Raw genomic sequence first — 18,067 nt, 5'->3', positions numbered from 1 at the left:
GGAAACTAATATGAATCTAAAGTCTGATTTGAGAAAATTATGACTATTATCCATGATAAACATAGTCACCTAAATGAAACTGGGCATTTAAGAACCTCCTTGCAGTCAGAAAACTGGGCTTACATCATGAGGGATCTATAGCAACCTTTTATTTAAAGTAGCATAATTAGCTGAATAATTATTAAATACACTGCGTTCAGGATGAATTGCTGTTATTCCATACATATTCTGGACAGACATTCTTTGTTTTTGTTAACTTCACAAAAACAAAGTCACAACTCACAGTAATTTTTATATCTGCATATTTTCCACACTGTGTAAACTCAGAGGATTTTCCAATTGGTCTCTATACTGTTACATATTTGGAAAATGGATAAAGGTTAAAGTGATGACTGCTTGTTAAGCATACTCAGTATGCCATACACCAAGAGACACTAAAACGAGAGAAAAACACAAGCTGTACATATTTTATTGCAACGTAATAGTGACGTAACAAGTTTTAATACATTATATTACAAATATCTTATGTACAAACGCAATGTGTTGGATTTATTGACATCAACAAACCGCTAAATTTATACAGTAAATACAGTGCTTGATTCATACAAGCAAATTGGTGGATACCTGTTTAAGCATTTCAAGATTTCAGAACAAGTATGAAAAAATAAAAATAAAAGCAGGACATTAAAGAGAACGTACCTCCTCAATTTTTAATAATAAGTTGATTCTTTTTTAATAAAAATTTGCATAAACAGACAGGGTTTTGTATTAACAGTTTTGGTTTTAATGTTAGAAAAGACATTGGCACTATTTTGTATAGCACATTTTGCTGCAATTGACAAAAAAAACTGGCCAGACTATCAAGGCTGTATTACAAGTCAATAAATGTTACGGTTCCTAGAAATTACACATTTGAAAAATGTATTTAGAATGAAATTAAAAGATAGTCACTGGATACATTTCCTGTGTCAACCTCATTTGCTTGTTACATACTAGATATATATTGTATGATTCCTATCCCAAAGCTACTTATTTATTCACTCAGATCAAATGAGAGCACTGTTACCTAAGGGTCTTGTTTGCCAAAGTGTATTTAAAGTAACTCCTGAGCAATGATCATGTCTTCATATGTCTCGTGTAAAAGGGAAAAGTGTGCAGGCGACTGAATAACAGTGCACACATTTGTTGGATTCTTAGAGGGACCAGTATTGTCCTGATGTTTTGATATTGCACTTTCAGCATCATCTTTCTCTTTGTCATCTGACTTGGTCTGGTGCCACTCCATTAAGCAAACAAAAAAAAATATCAGGCCTGTAAAAATGTCAGTTTAGTGAGAGATACAGTACAGTATGTGTTTCTTTAGTGGAAGGTGTTTGGGTTTGGACGGATCATCATGACTACTTTCTTTAGTGAATAGGCTCCTCCTCTGAACTCGGCCCAGTAGACTCCATCTTGATAGCGGCTGCGGTAGTGTCCTCCTCTATACCATACTCCATTCAGATTTGAGTGGGCACAAGAGTTGTACCACCAGCCTCCCTTCTGGTAGTGGGCACAATTACCTAGAAAGATCAGAAAGTATATATAACAGTCAGGCTGTGAAACAATTGGTTTTAATCGGCCAAAATACGTCCAGTTTGACCTTTTGTAACATTGAGCTTTATTACCTGTATATGCATCGTGATCCCTGTCCAGTGTTGTGAACTGTTTGCCGTTATGCCAGGTGAGCGAATCTCCAGCGTTGCCATGGTAACGGCCCACCCTGAGCTTGTAGAAGTCGGCTTCAGGCTCCACTCTGAAGCTGGCATACTCTGCAAACACCTTTCTGCCAGACCAGTCCTCCAGCGTGACCAGCAGTTTGTAGTTTCCCTGGTTAGTCAGCCAGTATATGTTCTCCAGACCCAGCCAGTACTCGCCATCGATATTGCCAAAACCTTGCTGTGAAGTGCAGTGATAAGAATAGGATAATCAGCGTGATTAGGAAATCCTTTTCTGAATGTTCTTTGAAAGCTTTGAACACTGAGTGGATGTCTGGAGGATGATTCAGGGTTGCTGCCCACGCTCTGGAGGTAATTATGAGTTTTACTTCTTCAATGGGATTGTTTACCGTCAAGGAACATTATTATAAATGGACCCTCTGAGTCAGGTTTATAGCTTGCATCAGGTGTCCAGATTTCCACTGTTATTTTGTTATTGAAAACACAGCGGGATACAATGCATTTAGTATGAAATTCAACATACTGGATGCTGTCTTACTGCTTTGTTCTGGCTCTGATCATACTGCAAGTTGGTTTGTGGTGTTTTGAAGCATGGAAACCCTCCTTCTGATGAAAGCAGTTTGAAATTTCATGTGGTTGAAAGTTTTTTTTGCAAAAGTCTTGGAAATATCTGTCAGCTAGAGATTTAATCAGGGGCCTTGTAAATTGTTGGCCTACACACAAATGTTTATCAATGAACTCTTTCTCCCAGTGGGAGGAATTTCCTACTCAGACGATAAAGAAATAAATTCCTCTGGGTAAAAAATAATGTTCTCCTCAGCTCTTTTATCAAATATGCTCTGAAGCAATATACTGAAAACAGGATTTTCCATGAACGTCAGTCATGCTAATGCAACCAACTAAAGTGACATTTAAGCCCAGTGTCCCCACTTTTAGTTTTAGTATGAAGTCATTTCACAAGACCAATGGATGTTGCTGGAATTAATGAGTCATAAGGCTGTGACTGAAGGAGGCCTGCATCAGACTACATTCGACACTTAAAAGCTCAACAATTACCTATTCATTAGTTGTTCACATCTGGTTGGTGTCAAAACACCCTACATAAAGTCACCAACTTCCCTCCAAACTATGAGGTCCTTGATTTGGTGTGAGGTTGTCGCACCTTGTATGTCTCCCAGTTCCTGAAAAAGTTGACAGAGCCGTCCACCCTCCTCTGGATCACGGTCCAGCCACCTGGGTCGTGTCTCTGGTCACACCACACCTGCATTAGTCGGTTGGCATTTTCTGGCTTCACCAGATACATGCCACTGGCAGTGTGGCCATCTTCCAGAGCCTGCAGGCAATCCCTAAATGGACCTAAACGGAAAGATTACAACATGACACGTACAACATGTAAAACCCAGTCAGTTGCAATAGTGTCTCAAAAATTAAGTATAGGAAATGGAGAAAAACCCATAGTGACACAAAGAGTTATTATATTGCCATAGGGAATCCCATTTTTCAGCAGAGTCTCTCATTTTAACAGTAGAATTGACTTTGGCTGCTCCTCTCACAAGGGAAATGGGTTCTGGTTGTGCAGCCAAAAGAAACACTGGCATGAGGGCAAAGGGAATCCTGACTATTGAATGATGAAACGGTAGCAGAAAGTTTCAGTCGTCTATGATTCCTTACAGTCCAGGTTTTTTATTTTCCTTTTTTCACTTTTTTGTATTATGTATTATTCGAACATCATGTTTCGAAGAGAGAATTTCCGCAAAGAAATTAAACCTGTTAATCTGTGTCTGACACTCCATACTTTGCCAAGAAGTCTGCTGGAATTTTTTATTCCAATGTTAAGATCAGTTGTGAAACAACAGGATAGCCTCTATGGCAACATGTATTGTTTGTTTACACCTGGGAAATAAATTGTGCCTGTCGGTGAAAAGCAATTGTGCAACGTCAACCCTGTAGTGTTGTGTAGCAATAATATTCATGCCACAACTGTTTTGTAAATTTGTGCAAGGTCAGATTGTTATTGGATTTCATGGTGCAAATCCCTGAGACATAATTTGCACGTGTTCCAATATGATTTTGCCCTAGGTTCCAAACCTGGCAGACATGAAAAGACGCTAATGGGGCAACTGGCTCCCCTGCTACAAATTGCTGTGAAACTGTTTAAGTTCTCAAGATTTCACACTTGTGTGGTTTGCCAACTGGCCCGCATTACAAAGTGTTTAAATACAGTGAAGGCAAATGGAAGGAGAATGATAGGTCACACACAGGGGTAGAGGCGATGGAAGAAGTGCATAAGAAGTTTGTAAGAGATGAAAAAACGAGGCATGTGAAAGAAGAAACTAACCACTTGTTGTTATACAAATGTTCTAGAGATTGTTTTTGGTTTAATGAAATCACTCCGGTTGATATCTGTTTCATGGCTCACGCTCAGCCATCCATTTCCTCTCAGGAATGTCTCTGTTGAGCAGATACAAGCCAGAGTTGCCCTGCCCTGCCCTGCTCTGTTCTGCTTGATAAAGTCTGCTACTTTGGGTGGAACATATGACTGATTCTTGCCTGGTGCAACTGGAACAAATGACATCACCGACTCCGGGTATCTCTTTCTGTTTGTACTCACCCCTCCCTTTTTTCTTACATCCCTGTGTTTTCTCTCTGTTTCTCTCTTGCGTCTGTCCCTTTTCCTTCCTCTGTTTCTGCCCAGTGTGAATCTCTCCGTTCGTGTTAAGGGTTTATGTAACTTTTGGGGGTGTTAGTTGCATGGCTGTGGGCAGGAAATTACTTGCCTCCTTTCAAACCGTCCATACAAAGGCTACTGTTCACATGCAGCCTGATGAATATGGCAAGCAGTAGCACAAAATGTCAATGGAAAAAGCTCCCAGCAGTCATGTTGGTAATGCTCTTTTCTGAGGGTTTTTTCTCCACCAAATTTCCATTTTCTACCAAAGTGAAGTTTTCTAATGAAAGGGAACGGCCATAGACTATTCACTGAAACAGATCCCACAAAACACATCACATCACCCCTAACACCAGTTTTTAAATCTGCCAGCGATGGTTCAAAAGAGCAGTGGGCTTGGGGCCAACTATCCATTTAGGCACACATATTTACCCTACTGATATACTTAGTGTTTTTGTGTGGGTTAAATCATGGCAATTAGATGATATGCATCTCAAAGGGCAGAAGACAACAGCATTTCTGTTCTCATTACTGGCCCTTTGCTCTAGCCCTGTGTGGGACATATTTAAATGAGCTTTTACTGGACGAGTGGGTGCTCAGTGTTGTCTTGTGTTTAAGGATTTGGCAGCTCAGACACACAGTCTTTTGTGTGTGACTAGTATTAAAATAACAACTAAAAATCTAAAATCAATGTTTGTAATAAACTTGATTAGACTCACCAGAGGGCTTGTCAGTGGTGGATGGACTGTGTGTACCAGTGGGCATTGTTGGAAGAAGAGGTGGGAGGGACTTTTGGTCACTCTGGATCTCATTGCTGATTGGGTTGTTGATACGTGGAAGTACCGGTGGCTGGTACGGCTTGCTGAGAGGAGGCGATTGTGGAGGTGGCTGAGGCCGTGGCTGGGGAACAGGGACATGACGGGGAGGAGGTCTGCTCTGGCACTGCTCCTCCAACAGGGCAATAAGAGCTGATTGGTTCGTGGCTAAAGACGCCAAGTGCTGGTACTTGTGCTCGAGATCTTTGTATCGACTGGTTAACTGTTGCATCTCAGAAGTTTGGTTCAGGATCTTGTTCTCCATTTGTGCCAGTTCTAGGGCATTGTCTCTCTTCCTGATGATCTCATGGAGCAGCTGCATGTACAGCTGAGTGACTCTGGAGTTCATGTTTCGACTCTCCTTCCTCAGAAGCTTGACCTCATTGACAATTCCTCCGTCCACCTCCACCAACTGCTGCAAGGTCTCGATCTGTCTCTTCTGTTTCTGTAGCTCCACATTTAGCAACTCTAACTCTTGTTTATTGACCCGGTTCTCCAGCATTGCCTCCGGCTCCTTGGAGTTGACACAGATGGCTCCGGTCACTTTTTGTTGAGGTACAATGAAAGTGTAGGAGCACTTGTCCTGTGGTGGGTCAGCTGGAGCACGTTTGCTCCTTCCAGCATAGAGAAATTCTCTCTCTAGACCATCCTCACTGCTCTCAAATTCTTGGATTCTTTCCCTTCCATAGCTGCTGTCTGACGGACTTCTCTGTGTCTGCTGGGCACCGCAGACTAGTCCATAAACCAGAAGGAGGCCCAGCAGGACCACTGAAGGGGGCTCCATGAGTTAGTGTCCAACTCACCCAAAGTCTGGAGAGAATGAATAAGAAAATGGAAAACGTCAATATATTGTTGTAAAAAACTGTCATAGCTGACTCACTTTGCACTAGTTAAACAGAAAGAGCGTACATTTGTCTCAAACTTTTATCCTTCGTTTAAAATTGACAGCCCTCAGGAACGGGTTTCATTCTACTTTTACAGGGCATCAGTAAAGTCCTACACTGCTACTGAGACCAGAAGAAGGCTGTCTATCAGGGTGCACTGGTTCTATCCTCTATTAAAGTAATGTACAGTCAGGAACGTATGCACTCTGCATACAAATCTCAACCTAGGCATGACTGGAGGTCATTACAGCTCCCAAAAAGTTTGGCTACCAAAAAAGATTAAATCTGAAAGGAAATAGCTCACTTGCCCTGCTGAGCGCCACAGTGGCTGCGCCAAACTTCCAAGACAGGAAATGCCTGATATTCATGTGTAACATATAAATCAGGAATCTTATAGTTAGTACAGTATCCATATCACTGTTAGCATAAGTAGTGACTTTAGAGTGTAATTAATTGAATATATCTAGCCTCGATCCAGTATTGTTTGAATCAGATCTCTACTATCAAAAGCAGTGCTGTTTGATAGTTACTAATCTCCCTTACTGGCCTAAATAAAAATATTTCTCTTGTCTAATGATGTGCTGATCTCTTTAGTCAGTTGCATTGCTGGTAAGAGAGTATGTTTAGTTTGCTGTCCTGGCTCACTTTGTCTTTGGGTGACTGCCACAGCTTGTCTCTTACACACAGAAATACTTCTATCTGTTCCCTTCTGCAGGCCTGGACATCTTTGCTTATGGAAAATGTGAGACACTACCAGATGATGCTATTCCGTGAACTCTTTTTAAATAGTGATTGTGTTGCATCAGTCCTGTGAAAAGCCTTTACCAAAAGAGGGAAATAAGTTGCATCTAGACTTGCAAAGGCAGTTAATCCTAATTGATGAATCCACTCTGGACATGCCTGTTTCTGTTTTGACAAGTAGACTGAAAACGTACTGTAGGTATTTAGCATGGTGGAGAATGAGGGATTTTGTATAACATTGTCCCTATTTATCTCAGTATTTGTCCCACATAAATACTACATAAAGTTCTGTGATTAAAATCTTTCTTAAATTGTTTCCGTCAAGTAGACAGTGTGGCATAAACCATAACGTTCCTCGTGAGTTCAGGAGAATGAGACGCTTAGCTGTTTGACCGAGAATTAATTTCTATTTTTAGTATAAAAATAAGTGCCTGCAGTTTTTGAAGATGTTGTGGTGTTATTAGTAGTAGAGGGGATGCCACTGACTGCTGAGGAGAATGCAAGTCCTGTGTAAGGATAACAAGGCCCTGAACTCCTGGGGCACCTTAATTGAAAGCTGCTGCATATTGGATTACAGAGGGGTCCTGTGTAACACCTCCCCAGAGTCAGACGGGGCCTGTCTAATCAAAAAGCATTATAGAGAGGCCTATATTGGCTGTGTAAGAATTCTCCACCTTACAAGTTCTTCCTTCACGCATTAGTTATAGCTTATCTGTGTGAAAGATAACCTACCATATAATGCTGAGCACAGAATTGGGAAGAGAGCAGAAATGTTTTTGTCTTGTTAATCCGGGCGTGCAGCCAGCACATTAGGTTGGAGACATGGAGAAGAGAAATGCAGCACTCTCCAAGAACATGACCCTTGGCACATTCGACCCTTCTGGTTTTATCTGTCTAGAATCAAATGCGTAAACACTCATTTTATGGAAAAGTTATTCTGCATATGGTACGTTTATGGTAATATTTCTTTTTTATATCGACGTTTACCTGACCAGAAAAAAATACCTTAAATACAGATGAATATAAAATTCAATGTCCCAGGTATTTTATTAAAACAGTACAAAGCACTTCTTGACTGAAGCATGATTTTGATTAACAAAAATACCTAAGAGTTGAAGTGCAGTGTCTGTTTCAAATTTACCACGAAACTGTCTGCTGTCAGCACAGTATGAAGTCTTTCATAGTACTAATCCGGCTAACAAAGCCTGAGCTCTATGACGTCACCCTTGCAAATGCTGATTGATGCAGAGTTTGTCGTGTCATAGAAATCTTTCACACTAAGCAAAGAGATACTTTCATCAGTTGTCACTGAAGTTATGTTAAAGTCTTATAGATCCAGCCACACAGGAATCACTAATAATAGCTTACAAGTAAGTCCATACCAAGATAATAGAGCAGCTCCGAGCCTGTCCCTTGTAATGTGCTGATGACTGTATTTGGCCAGTGGCTCCTGTGGTTTCTCCCCCTGGAACATGAGCTCTGTCTCTGAGAAATGCCGTGTGATTTTCCCCTGCTGCCGAGGAGTCCCATTCTGGACGTTGTTAGGCTGGAATCTCCTGCTTTAGGCTTCGCTACACTTCAAAGCATAGGGGAAAAATGTTTGCAGCTTGTGATGATATGTGTTTTTGTCAGTGTAAGCGGTATGTGCATGTCTGCGAGTGTTTTTCCGTTAATGTGCGTTTTCAAATAACAACACTTGCTGGGTTCAGTCTCCCAGGGACCGGAGAGAGTCCCATCTGCCGCAGCAGAGACAGCCTGTTATTAACCCATCCACAGTCTGCCAGAGGGAGCAACAGAGAGCTTTCGCCTCCTTCTTCACTGTTAACAGCCCCTATGGCGCATTATTGTCCTAAAATCGGTTCACTTCAACAAGCTGCTATTGATCGGCTAATAGCTGCAGTGATTAAGTGGTGTTGAGAAGTGTCTTATGTGTCTGCTCTGCCCAGGGCCTACAGACGGCCGATTAATGTGCGGTGAATAATCCCTCTCATCGTTATATGATTGACAGCTCCTCTTATGCAATTTCTTCAAGTCTGCTTCACACCAAAATGTTTTGGTTTTACTGTCTTCAGGTGGTAAGTCTGTGTTTACATGACTCCTCTTTCTGGGTCTTACTCAATGTTAAATTAAGTGTGATAGGCAGGTGCAGCGGGCAGGTCACTGTGTCTCTGGCCAGCACTTTGCTCCAGCCTTTTTGGTCATGCTCAGCACATATTAATTAGAGAGGGGGGCAGCTTTGCTCAGACTGGCTGATGTCTCTCACACCAGCCCCTCTCATTTCAGTGTGAGCATGGCATTCCTCACATTCTTCGTCACCTCATTAGAGTGAGCTGCCATACTCACATGGAGTCAATGGCAGTGGCAGGCAGAGAAAGCTAGACCCTCTAGACGGAGGACCAGTACCCCCGTAAACCCCGGCGTACCTATAAGACATACTGTATCTACTGACCCAATTCATTCTCAGTGTCCTACTTTCTGTGTGAATGCTTCATAATCACATCATCATCATCCGCAGCAGGAGATCACAACACGACTACACAGCATCTCATTTGTCGGTAGCCAAAAAGGAGCAGACACTTTGCAGGACAGCCCTATGCCTCTTGTTCAAATTAGCATCAGCGCTGCGGAGAACTGGCAGAGTCCTCCTACATGACACTTAATATGTGTTGGATCAGAGTCAAATTCAATTTGCCCATAGTAATCTGCACTATTGCTTTACCTTGAGGGTAACCTCATTCTTTCCTCAAGCATGTAATCCTTGTAAGTGTGTAACATGACATTTGGAACATGGTTAACCTCAACTACCTGCTCGGTTTGATGGTAAAGGACAGTCTTTGTTTTAGCTTTCTATAGAGGAGGAGAGTTCAAGTTTTTGTTAAAATTCAGGATTTGTTCAGCGTCTCTTGCTGCTGGGTGCGATCTTCTGTACCTTGCTTGTGATCTCAGACAGGGAGGCAGGGGGTCTTGGGAATTGTTTCGATAAGTTCCAGCATTATACCTCAAAGCCCCCTTATCCAAACACTACCCTGGCAACAGAAACAAAGACGGGATTCAACTGCCCGCTTCCCTGTCCTCTTGAGTCCAGGGGAACATCCTGAAGCTGCAGTCTGCTTGACATAGTAAGGTTATCCTTTTTCCCTTTTGGAAGTGGATGGTTCTTAGATAATAAAAAGAAAACCAGTTCTCAGTATGCATCCTACAAAGTTGTTGCTGCATTGATCATTATACAAACCCTCTTCATTGACAATATATATTTATTTTCCACTTTTAGAATCCTGAGTTTTGACAAACTAAATGTTTTTATCAGTAGCAAAGAAAATTTCACCAGCCTACAAAGCTCACTCACCAGCATCCCCATGTGCTGAATTAAGCCCTCTTGGCCAAATCTATCAGAGTCAGAATCAGCTCAGTTAGTCATCATAAAGCAGAATTACCCTTTGGAACCAAACAGTGAGTCAGAAACAGATGCTGCTTACGACTGCTGAATTTAAGACAAAAAGAAATCATAGTGTAAAGTGCTGCAGCATGGGAGTGAACAGTCAAACTTCAATCAGTTTGGCAAAAATACAAACAAAAAGCTTTAATATTTGTATTAAATGTCACTTGGCTGATTTATTCTGTGCTCACTAACAACTTGTATCACTCCAAGTAAGGTCATTATTTGCTCTGTAAGAATACTTGTTACAATTGTACATAATTTATGAGTGCAGTGGATTGAAGTTACTTGAATTATGTAATATACACATGCACTGTTTGTACTAAATAAATCAGTATACAAGATAAATATAAAAATAAAGGAAGGTTACATAATGCTTACGAGATTACTGCACAGTACTGATGAGGCTCCCTCAGTTGCCTTGCCCTCCTGCCAGAGTTGTTTGAAGTTTCTCTTGGTAGAAAGTCATCCCAAGTGTGAAAGCTGCGTCCTCCTCTTCCCCTTTCTGTGCTCTGCTCGTCTAGTTACTCGCTTTTTGTCACCTTAGTCCATTCCAGTAGTAGAGAGGTAGTGGTGTTTCAAAACCTATTATTAAAAGACTGTCATTAACCCAACAGAAGCTCAACTTTCCAGAAACTCTTCGACAAACATTGAGTAGATTGTTCCAAAAAAATCCCCTTGGAAAAAGTTGAGACAATTTCAAGAGACAACTTTAGTAGGATGGTGGAGGTAGCTTCCTGATAAACAGTGAGAGTCCAGGGCAGGTTGTGCACTGCCTGTGGCCCGTTAGGAGAAGACTGTCACTTTTCTGTGGGCTGAATCCATCACTTCTGCCTCACAGCTCTAAGAGGCTGTCTCTCTCAACTGCACCTCTCTCTCCCCCTCTCTCTCCCTCTCTTGACGGTGCTTTTAAATGATGAAAAATCCTGTAGCAGTGTTTCAGTAGGGAGAGCCTCCCCCTCTCCCTTAAAATGAACGCATTCTTGTTTAAAGCAACAGCCTTCTTTCTCCACCCCTCCTCCCCGTGGCACAAAAGAGATCCACAAGCATGCACAACACACACCACATACACACTTCTCAAATTTCCAACCCCCTGCCCTCTGGCCACTGGTTCACCACCACTACTATTTCTGGCTTTGGTTGCTTGGTTCTTCTGGTAGTGGACAGCAGTGGTGTTACACTGATCAGATCCTAATTAGGCATGAATGAACACTTGCCCTGAGAAAGAGACGGGAAGAGGCTGTCGGATAGGAAGCAGATCCAGGTGTTTGACTAAGACCAGGTCTGGGTGGGCGACTGGTGACCCCTGTTTTATAGCCTGGAGTTGAGATGTCTGAGGTCTGGATCTCTGCACAGTGACCTACATCTTTCTAGGGGATAATGACGTTATTACTTATACATATTTGTCTCCATGTGTTGTGGTGGACAAGAGGATATGAAACACGTCATGTCGGCGCGTGGACGGTACTGCCAATAGTCTACAAATTCCTCAAGCAAAAACTTGGCTTTTGGTTCTTTTGCCTGTTGGCAGCTGTGTGCTGTTTTTGTGTTGTCTTCCTGTTTTCAATCAGAGTTAGGTTTTTGTCCAGCCAATAATGTTGTCAGTGCGTTTCCTGTTTCTACTAAGATCATCGAGAATTAAATATTGTTTCTCAGTGCAAAGGTCATAGAAACGTTAGATAGCTTAATCACAGACAAATTTACCCATTTCTAGGAAGTATTAAAATAATTTCTTAATCTGGTATTAACTGTTTTGTCAGCTACTGAAATTATATTGTTTAGACCCTAACTTGCAGTAGCACCAGATGGGCAATTATGTTAAATCAGTTGCTGTTAACTGGTTTTTAGCCTTTATTTTCCCCCAACAAGTTAAAATTAGGCACCAGTGCTGCACCTAAAAGTAATACTCTTATCACGCTCCAGTTTATTATACAGTGCATGTCAGTGTATGATTGTGCTAGCATTTACTTCACTGTTTTATTGTGGCTTTGTGTTTAATAAAATTTCAAGTTTAGCTGTCTAGTTTGTTTTACAACGCACAGGATGTGCGATTCTCCCTTCTGGAGTGTTAGCATTAAATATGTTACAGATGGCGACTACCTTTTATGTGTGTTAACTATAAACTCTAAAGTTCTAAAAGGGTTGGGATGCATATAAAACAGGAAAAGAATAGGGAAGAAAATAATGAGGTTTCAATTACATCACTATCATTTAGAAGTTAAACAACAGGTATTTCCATCAGCAGTGCATGTCCAAAGGCAGTCCATCATTCTAAATTAAGGCACTTCAACGGAGTACAAGTTAATAGCTGAAGTCTTGCAATTATTGTACGAATTTGCTTCTCAAATAACCCCTTTTTGTTCTTTACTGACTATGCAACTGTTTATGTGCCCCTGTTGCTTGTATACGCCACAATCAGCATTTTCCATTGTGTTGTTTTAAATTTCCACATGGAGTTCCCTTTAAGCCTATAGATTTAAATACTGGCTTCAGTGCATCTCTTAAATCCAGGCTATTGTACAGTTTGTATTCATCTGTTTTTTTATACAGGAATGTTCTCGCTGTAAAACAGTCATACTATAGTTTTGTGGAAATTTTCCCATGCACTATTAACCACTACAGTTTTTTAGTGAAACTGGAAAACCTATTTGCTACAGGTAGAATTTAACCTTTCTGATACCAGCTGGTGTAGCGTATAGTACTAATTAAAAGAAAATATTATAAACTACTAAGTGCTAAAGGTGCAATAAGCAGCAGCTTACTGTAGTTTTCAAGAAGGAAAAAATAATATATCAGTATTCCAATATCCACATTGCTCTGTGGATATTACATAAGGGATTTTTTGATTCACATTCGTGTAATTTTTTTGTAGTGATCATGAGTGGTTTGGTATTTAAGGGCAGACAGCTGTTGATTTCTTCCACTGTTGATTCAGTTTCTTCCTCAAGTGAATGGAACTGCCGAACTGTTTCCCCTGATGACACTTTGAGAATGTACAACTGGCTTTATGGGATAAAGTTCCTGGCAGAAGATACTGGACTACCAAGAAGTGGACAATTTCATTTCGTAACATCCAAGATTAAGCTGGACTGAAGTGCTGGTCATTCCTTTGACAAACTAATCCCCTAAAGAGAGTTTTGATCAAAGAAAATGCGATTAAACTTCAGCTCTTATGTGTCACATGTTGTGCTGAACAGTTAGTCAGTTGTCCTCCTCCTCTTTCCTCTCTTAAATGACAGCTGCAGCTGACTTTGTGGTTAGCGGGTGACTGACAGTGCTTTTCGGTGTTTTGTGTGTCTCATCCAGAGCCGCGGTATCGGCGCACTGATCACTTCTCTTTCCATCTCTAATCCTGAGCAGGTGGAGGAGCACTGGTTCATAAAAATGTCAGGGGGGAAAATGTTACTCCCATTTTGTAATGGTAACCAATCAATGCATTTTAAAGCTGCTAACGGCACATGGGAAAGATCGTGGAAAGTGGCTTTAGGTTGGAAATGTTTCACAGATGGACTCCAACGCCATGAATGAATGAACATGTTGAGAGAGCTTTCTAGTTGTTTACCAGTACATTGGTCTTAGCAGCAGGAACGCATCTTTATGAGTACAATTTGTGAGCAGATGAATTAAAACAGACATATAAAGTCAAGTTTAATAGTGGATAAATCCTAAATAATGGTATTTCTTCTAAAAGGATTAGCAGTTGTCCTTTAAATGATAGAAATAGGTTTCACTACTGTATAGTAAATGTCAGATTTATTGAAGTCAAATTAAAAAGCGCATAACTTCTATTTAACTACTGAATTGTAATGGGACATGTTTCTGCAGCAACTTGCAAAACAAGCCTACACAAATATTAGGGAGTGAAAAGGAAAGGGCAGTGAAGGGCCTGTGTCACTGTTGTACATCAAACACAGCTTTTTCACATCAGCACAGAATTTTCAGATGTTTCAAATAATAAGTGTAAAACAGCATTACAATCTGCAATTTATGAGCTGTTCTGCTGCTTAACATTGTTGTTTGTTATGATAACTAGCAGAAAGAATACAGCAGTTCCCTACTTCAGCAGAATTACATTCCGCTAAAAAGTCAGTGTTGCAGCTCTTAGAAAATGCAGGAGTGCTGTAGAATGACAGATATACAACACTGAGTTTATTTTTTTTCCATGAGCTGATCTTTCGGCAATAACGTACCCCCTCGGGCACTGAAAGGAAAAGCATGACATCATAGTTTTTTATTGCTTTTGAGGCAACTGGATGTGTGAAACCTTCACAGCATACAAACACGCTGTGGAGCTAATTCAGACTTCGGTATGAAGTGGTAGACATTAACAGATTTCAGCTGAGCAGTATCAGAGTCTAAGTAATTCTCAAAAATGTATAACAGATTTATTCTTTATCAATGTACAGTTGGGTAATTGGAAAAACAGAAAAGTCTGAGAGTATATGACCAGAGGATAGTATTTTATGGCTGGAGATGTCTGTTTGTAGGTCACGATACAGAACACATTTTGTTGGCTGAACAATTTGAAATTACTTATATTTCAATAACTGAAGTTTTTTTTCAAGTCGGAAACACTGTGTCATACTTGAATGTAATCATCTTAATAGTTCCAGTGCAAAGGAAGCAGTGATGGATGGCCTCTTTACTATTTCAAAAGGCTTAAATGACAGAGTACAAACTAGATTTGTTTTTAATAGAATAATTGGAAATTACCTAATGGTTCTTGCTCACCGACTGGCCGTTATTTACAAAAGTTAAATAACTGTAGATGATTTCAGAGGAAAGATATTTTAAGGGTAATTATTAATAATTGTAATTGTACCTCAAAAAGCCACAAATAAAGGTTAATTAGCAGATGTAAATACTAAAACGTTATTTCCAGCCTTTGTTGACATTGACATAAACATTTGTCCCTAATTCAGGTCAAACTATAAGTACTATAAATTCTTAAATTAGTTTGTTATATGTTCCTAAATATACAACTTATTCTACATTAGATTTTTCATAAATGGGATCAGATGTAATGAGGCTGTGTTTTGGCTCAGTGTACATTGTATGAGTGCCTCTATACTGATCTTTGTTTAAACACAGGTTAGTACAGACCAGCATGTCTCCTTGTCTGCCAGCTATGATGGATGGTTCTCTGGTGACCTGCATTGACCTTGTCACCCTTGGCCCACTGTTGCTTGTTGTTTGTTATCTATGCTTGATTGACAAGCTTATTGCAACTGTGAATTCGCTTTAGTAAACTGCTGCCGTAATAGGCCTCTGTGGCTACGTTTGTCTAGCTACTTCACGAATCATATGGTACTTTCACAAAATTATCAAAATAGAAATATTAATATTTTAGTCTGTGGTGTGACATGGAAAGAGTTTGCTTAATTATTCCATGGCCTTGCTCTGCAGGACTTCCTGTTCCTGATGGCTAGACCTACAAGGACTGTTCTGCTGGGAGGAAAATTTTGAGTTTTATGATCTGAGTGGAAAGAATGGGACTGGCTCAGGATTTTGTCAAGCTCACCCCAACTGTTGCAAAAACCACCAGATGAGACCAGTAAATATGGAACGTGTGAGAATTCAGAGGAAAAGGATTTCATTCAGACTTCATTAGTCTGATGTTGAAAGCATGAGCAGCCTGTGTGGCCTTGTCTGAAATTCACCTAACATAATTCATGCCGGGTGATTTAATGGTGTATTGCTAACAATTCTTTATCTGCAAATAACATTACGAGATCTGGCCACATATTCAACATTTGACCAACTTTTATTTGTGTATATTTAAACAATTCAAAAATTAATAAATTTGCCTTTTGTTCATCCTTTTGCGGTCTATTTCTTGGCAAGCATTAAACCCTAAATCAGTTCGGTATCTCATGTGTATTATTTTGACGTGTCGTGTTGTGTAGACTGTAAAGATCAAGGTTGCATTATCCACTTTTCAGGAGTACTAAAGATTTGTCATATGGTTTCCAGACTTGTTTTACAGGTCTGGCCCCCTTTACATCATTTGGAAAGAATCCAAAGGAACACACTCAGAAGGTAAATGCTTGGGCAGTTGCTGTGATTTGGGATCCATGGAAGCAGAAGGGAACAACAAACACAGGTCTGTGCTATATGAGATCAACCAGAAAATATAATGATGTGTGACCTAATGTCGTGGTGAAAGGCAATTCCACTTGTATTGTATGCGTATTACAGCTGAATGTGTTTTAGTGGCCAGTCTGATGGCCTGTCAAATGCTCATGAGTTTTAATATGAGAGTCCTGAAGTTTTCATGGTAAACACATTTAGCTCAGTCATCAGTGGAAGCTGTCAGGTAGTAGAGTTCAGGTTTCAGAAAGCCCAGCTCATCGTGAAGTTTGTGACTCTGTGGATTATGTCAGCAGCATATTTGACCTACTTTTTTGTCCCAATGACCGTCACTTGTGAAAATACAAAGAATTCCTCACAAAACTGTTCTAGTGAAGAAAATACAACACGTTACACAATCACTATAACATGTATGGACCAGTTAGTGTCTCATATTGTCAATACATTGTCTGTTTAGCAGTTGTGACAGGCACGTACATACATTATATTACAGGCAGGCCTGCTCAGCTGTGAAAGTCACGCTTGCTGCAAATCATGAATCTTGCATCCCAGTTACATTAATATGGTCGTCCCACATGTGTGTGTGACAGATTTATTTTACAGCAGCAGTGCTCACTCTTTAAATGCCATCATTTTGGTTCTCTAAAATCTTATTGGACATTTATTAGCCAGGAGAATAATTTCTGAAGAAGCCAGGTGTAACATGGACTAGCCTGCTTCCCTCTGGTTTCTGCCATTGGACTGGGGAGAACAAGGTGTGTTCTGTAGCTGTGTTGGTAGGTTCAGGTCTGCTAGCTTTAATGGTTCTCAGAAAAGCCCGGGGAAGGATTGGAAAGGCACCCTGCCTCAGCTTAGACCACAGTTCATTTCCCTGCTGTTTATGGAGTTACCAATGGCAGCAGGGACACCCCCAAACTCCCAGTCCAGCTGGACTTTGAACGCGACAAAGCTATACCATACTGCTTAACACATGAGTAGCAATAGAGAAGCATTGTGTGTAAGAAGTCATGATTTTATGGAGTTAAATAGGGATATCCCAATCTCAAAAAATGTTATTACAAAATATCCTAGAACATGCCTTTGTTCTTTATCTAGAGTCTCCACTCTGTCAGAGAAATTGATAATTTTTTGTACTCTGTATTTTTTTCTTGCTTTTGTACAGTGAATACATTTTGTAATACCACTTATATGTTTCATGAAGTTGCAGTTGTGTATTTGATTAAAAATACTTTATGGAAATACTGTATTGACCCCAGTAATATAGGCATATAAATGTAAATGTACAACATACAAACTAGACTTTAGGAATATAAGAGGCAGAAGCATAAAGCATGTTTCTTGACAATCCATCCCCACTGACAACCCGCAGTATTGCTGTCAGGCCTCTTACACCGAATGGTGCGTGATATTCAGATCAGGCAGTACCGTATCCTGTTTCATGTGTGGGCCAGCCAGTGTCCATTCTTCACTTAGCTCTATCCATTACACACACCGATCACACTAATGGGTTGTCTTTGCAGCTTTTTGGAACAAAACAATGTTTAGACATTGATATTTCATGAGACAGGATTATTTGTCTGCTGATTCATAGTCTGTTAGAGCTCCAGTCTGCACAAATCTGGATTTATTCCATTGAAATGTTGCAGTCGTAGATCAGACCACAAACCACAACTGAGGTAATGAATGCAAACTTGAATGCAGTTGCTTTCAACAACAAC

The 18,067-nt window shown here is 40.4% G+C and overlaps 1 protein-coding gene across 2 annotated transcripts; it reads right to left on the bottom strand.

Annotated features, from left to right (window-relative positions):
- Positions 1-453: 453 nt before the first annotated feature.
- angptl2b (angiopoietin-like 2b) lies at positions 454-11,155 on the bottom strand. Of its 2 annotated transcripts, none has more exons than XM_023296943.3 (5): positions 10,641-11,155; positions 5,103-6,008; positions 2,878-3,071; positions 1,665-1,935; positions 454-1,559 (listed from the first exon to the last, which is right to left on the bottom strand). In XM_023296943.3, the coding sequence occupies exons 2-5, from the start codon at positions 5,980-5,982 to the stop codon at positions 1,360-1,362; spliced, it is 1,545 nt and encodes a 514-aa protein (XP_023152711.1). In that variant the 5' UTR covers positions 5,983-6,008; positions 10,641-11,155; the 3' UTR covers positions 454-1,359. The 2 variants fall into 2 exon arrangements, with proteins under 2 accessions (XP_023152711.1, XP_054867637.1); XM_055011662.1 differs by lacking the exon at positions 10,641-11,155 and adding an exon at positions 8,206-8,362.
- Between the last annotated feature and the right edge of the window lie 6,912 nt (positions 11,156-18,067).

Source organism: Amphiprion ocellaris, chromosome 6, assembly GCF_022539595.1.
Source record: "Amphiprion ocellaris isolate individual 3 ecotype Okinawa chromosome 6, ASM2253959v1, whole genome shotgun sequence".
Lineage (NCBI taxonomy): Eukaryota > Metazoa > Chordata > Actinopteri > Pomacentridae > Amphiprion > Amphiprion ocellaris.
Note: the sequence above shows the minus strand (reverse complement) of the source record. Positions and strands in the feature narration are given on the sequence as shown.

Excerpts from the sequence above, each read along its gene's own strand:
- angptl2b (XM_023296943.3), bottom strand. The coding sequence starts at position 5,982 with ATGGAGCCCCCTTCAGTGGTCCTGCTGGGCCTCCTTCTGGTTTATGGA. Across the intron at positions 3,072-5,102 it reads CACCACTGACAAGCCCTCTG|GTCCATTTAGGGATTGCCTG; the intron begins GTGAGTCTAATC and ends CTTTCCGTTTAG. Across the intron at positions 1,936-2,877 it reads GGAACTGGGAGACATACAAG|CAAGGTTTTGGCAATATCGA; the intron begins GTGCGACAACCT and ends TGCACTTCACAG.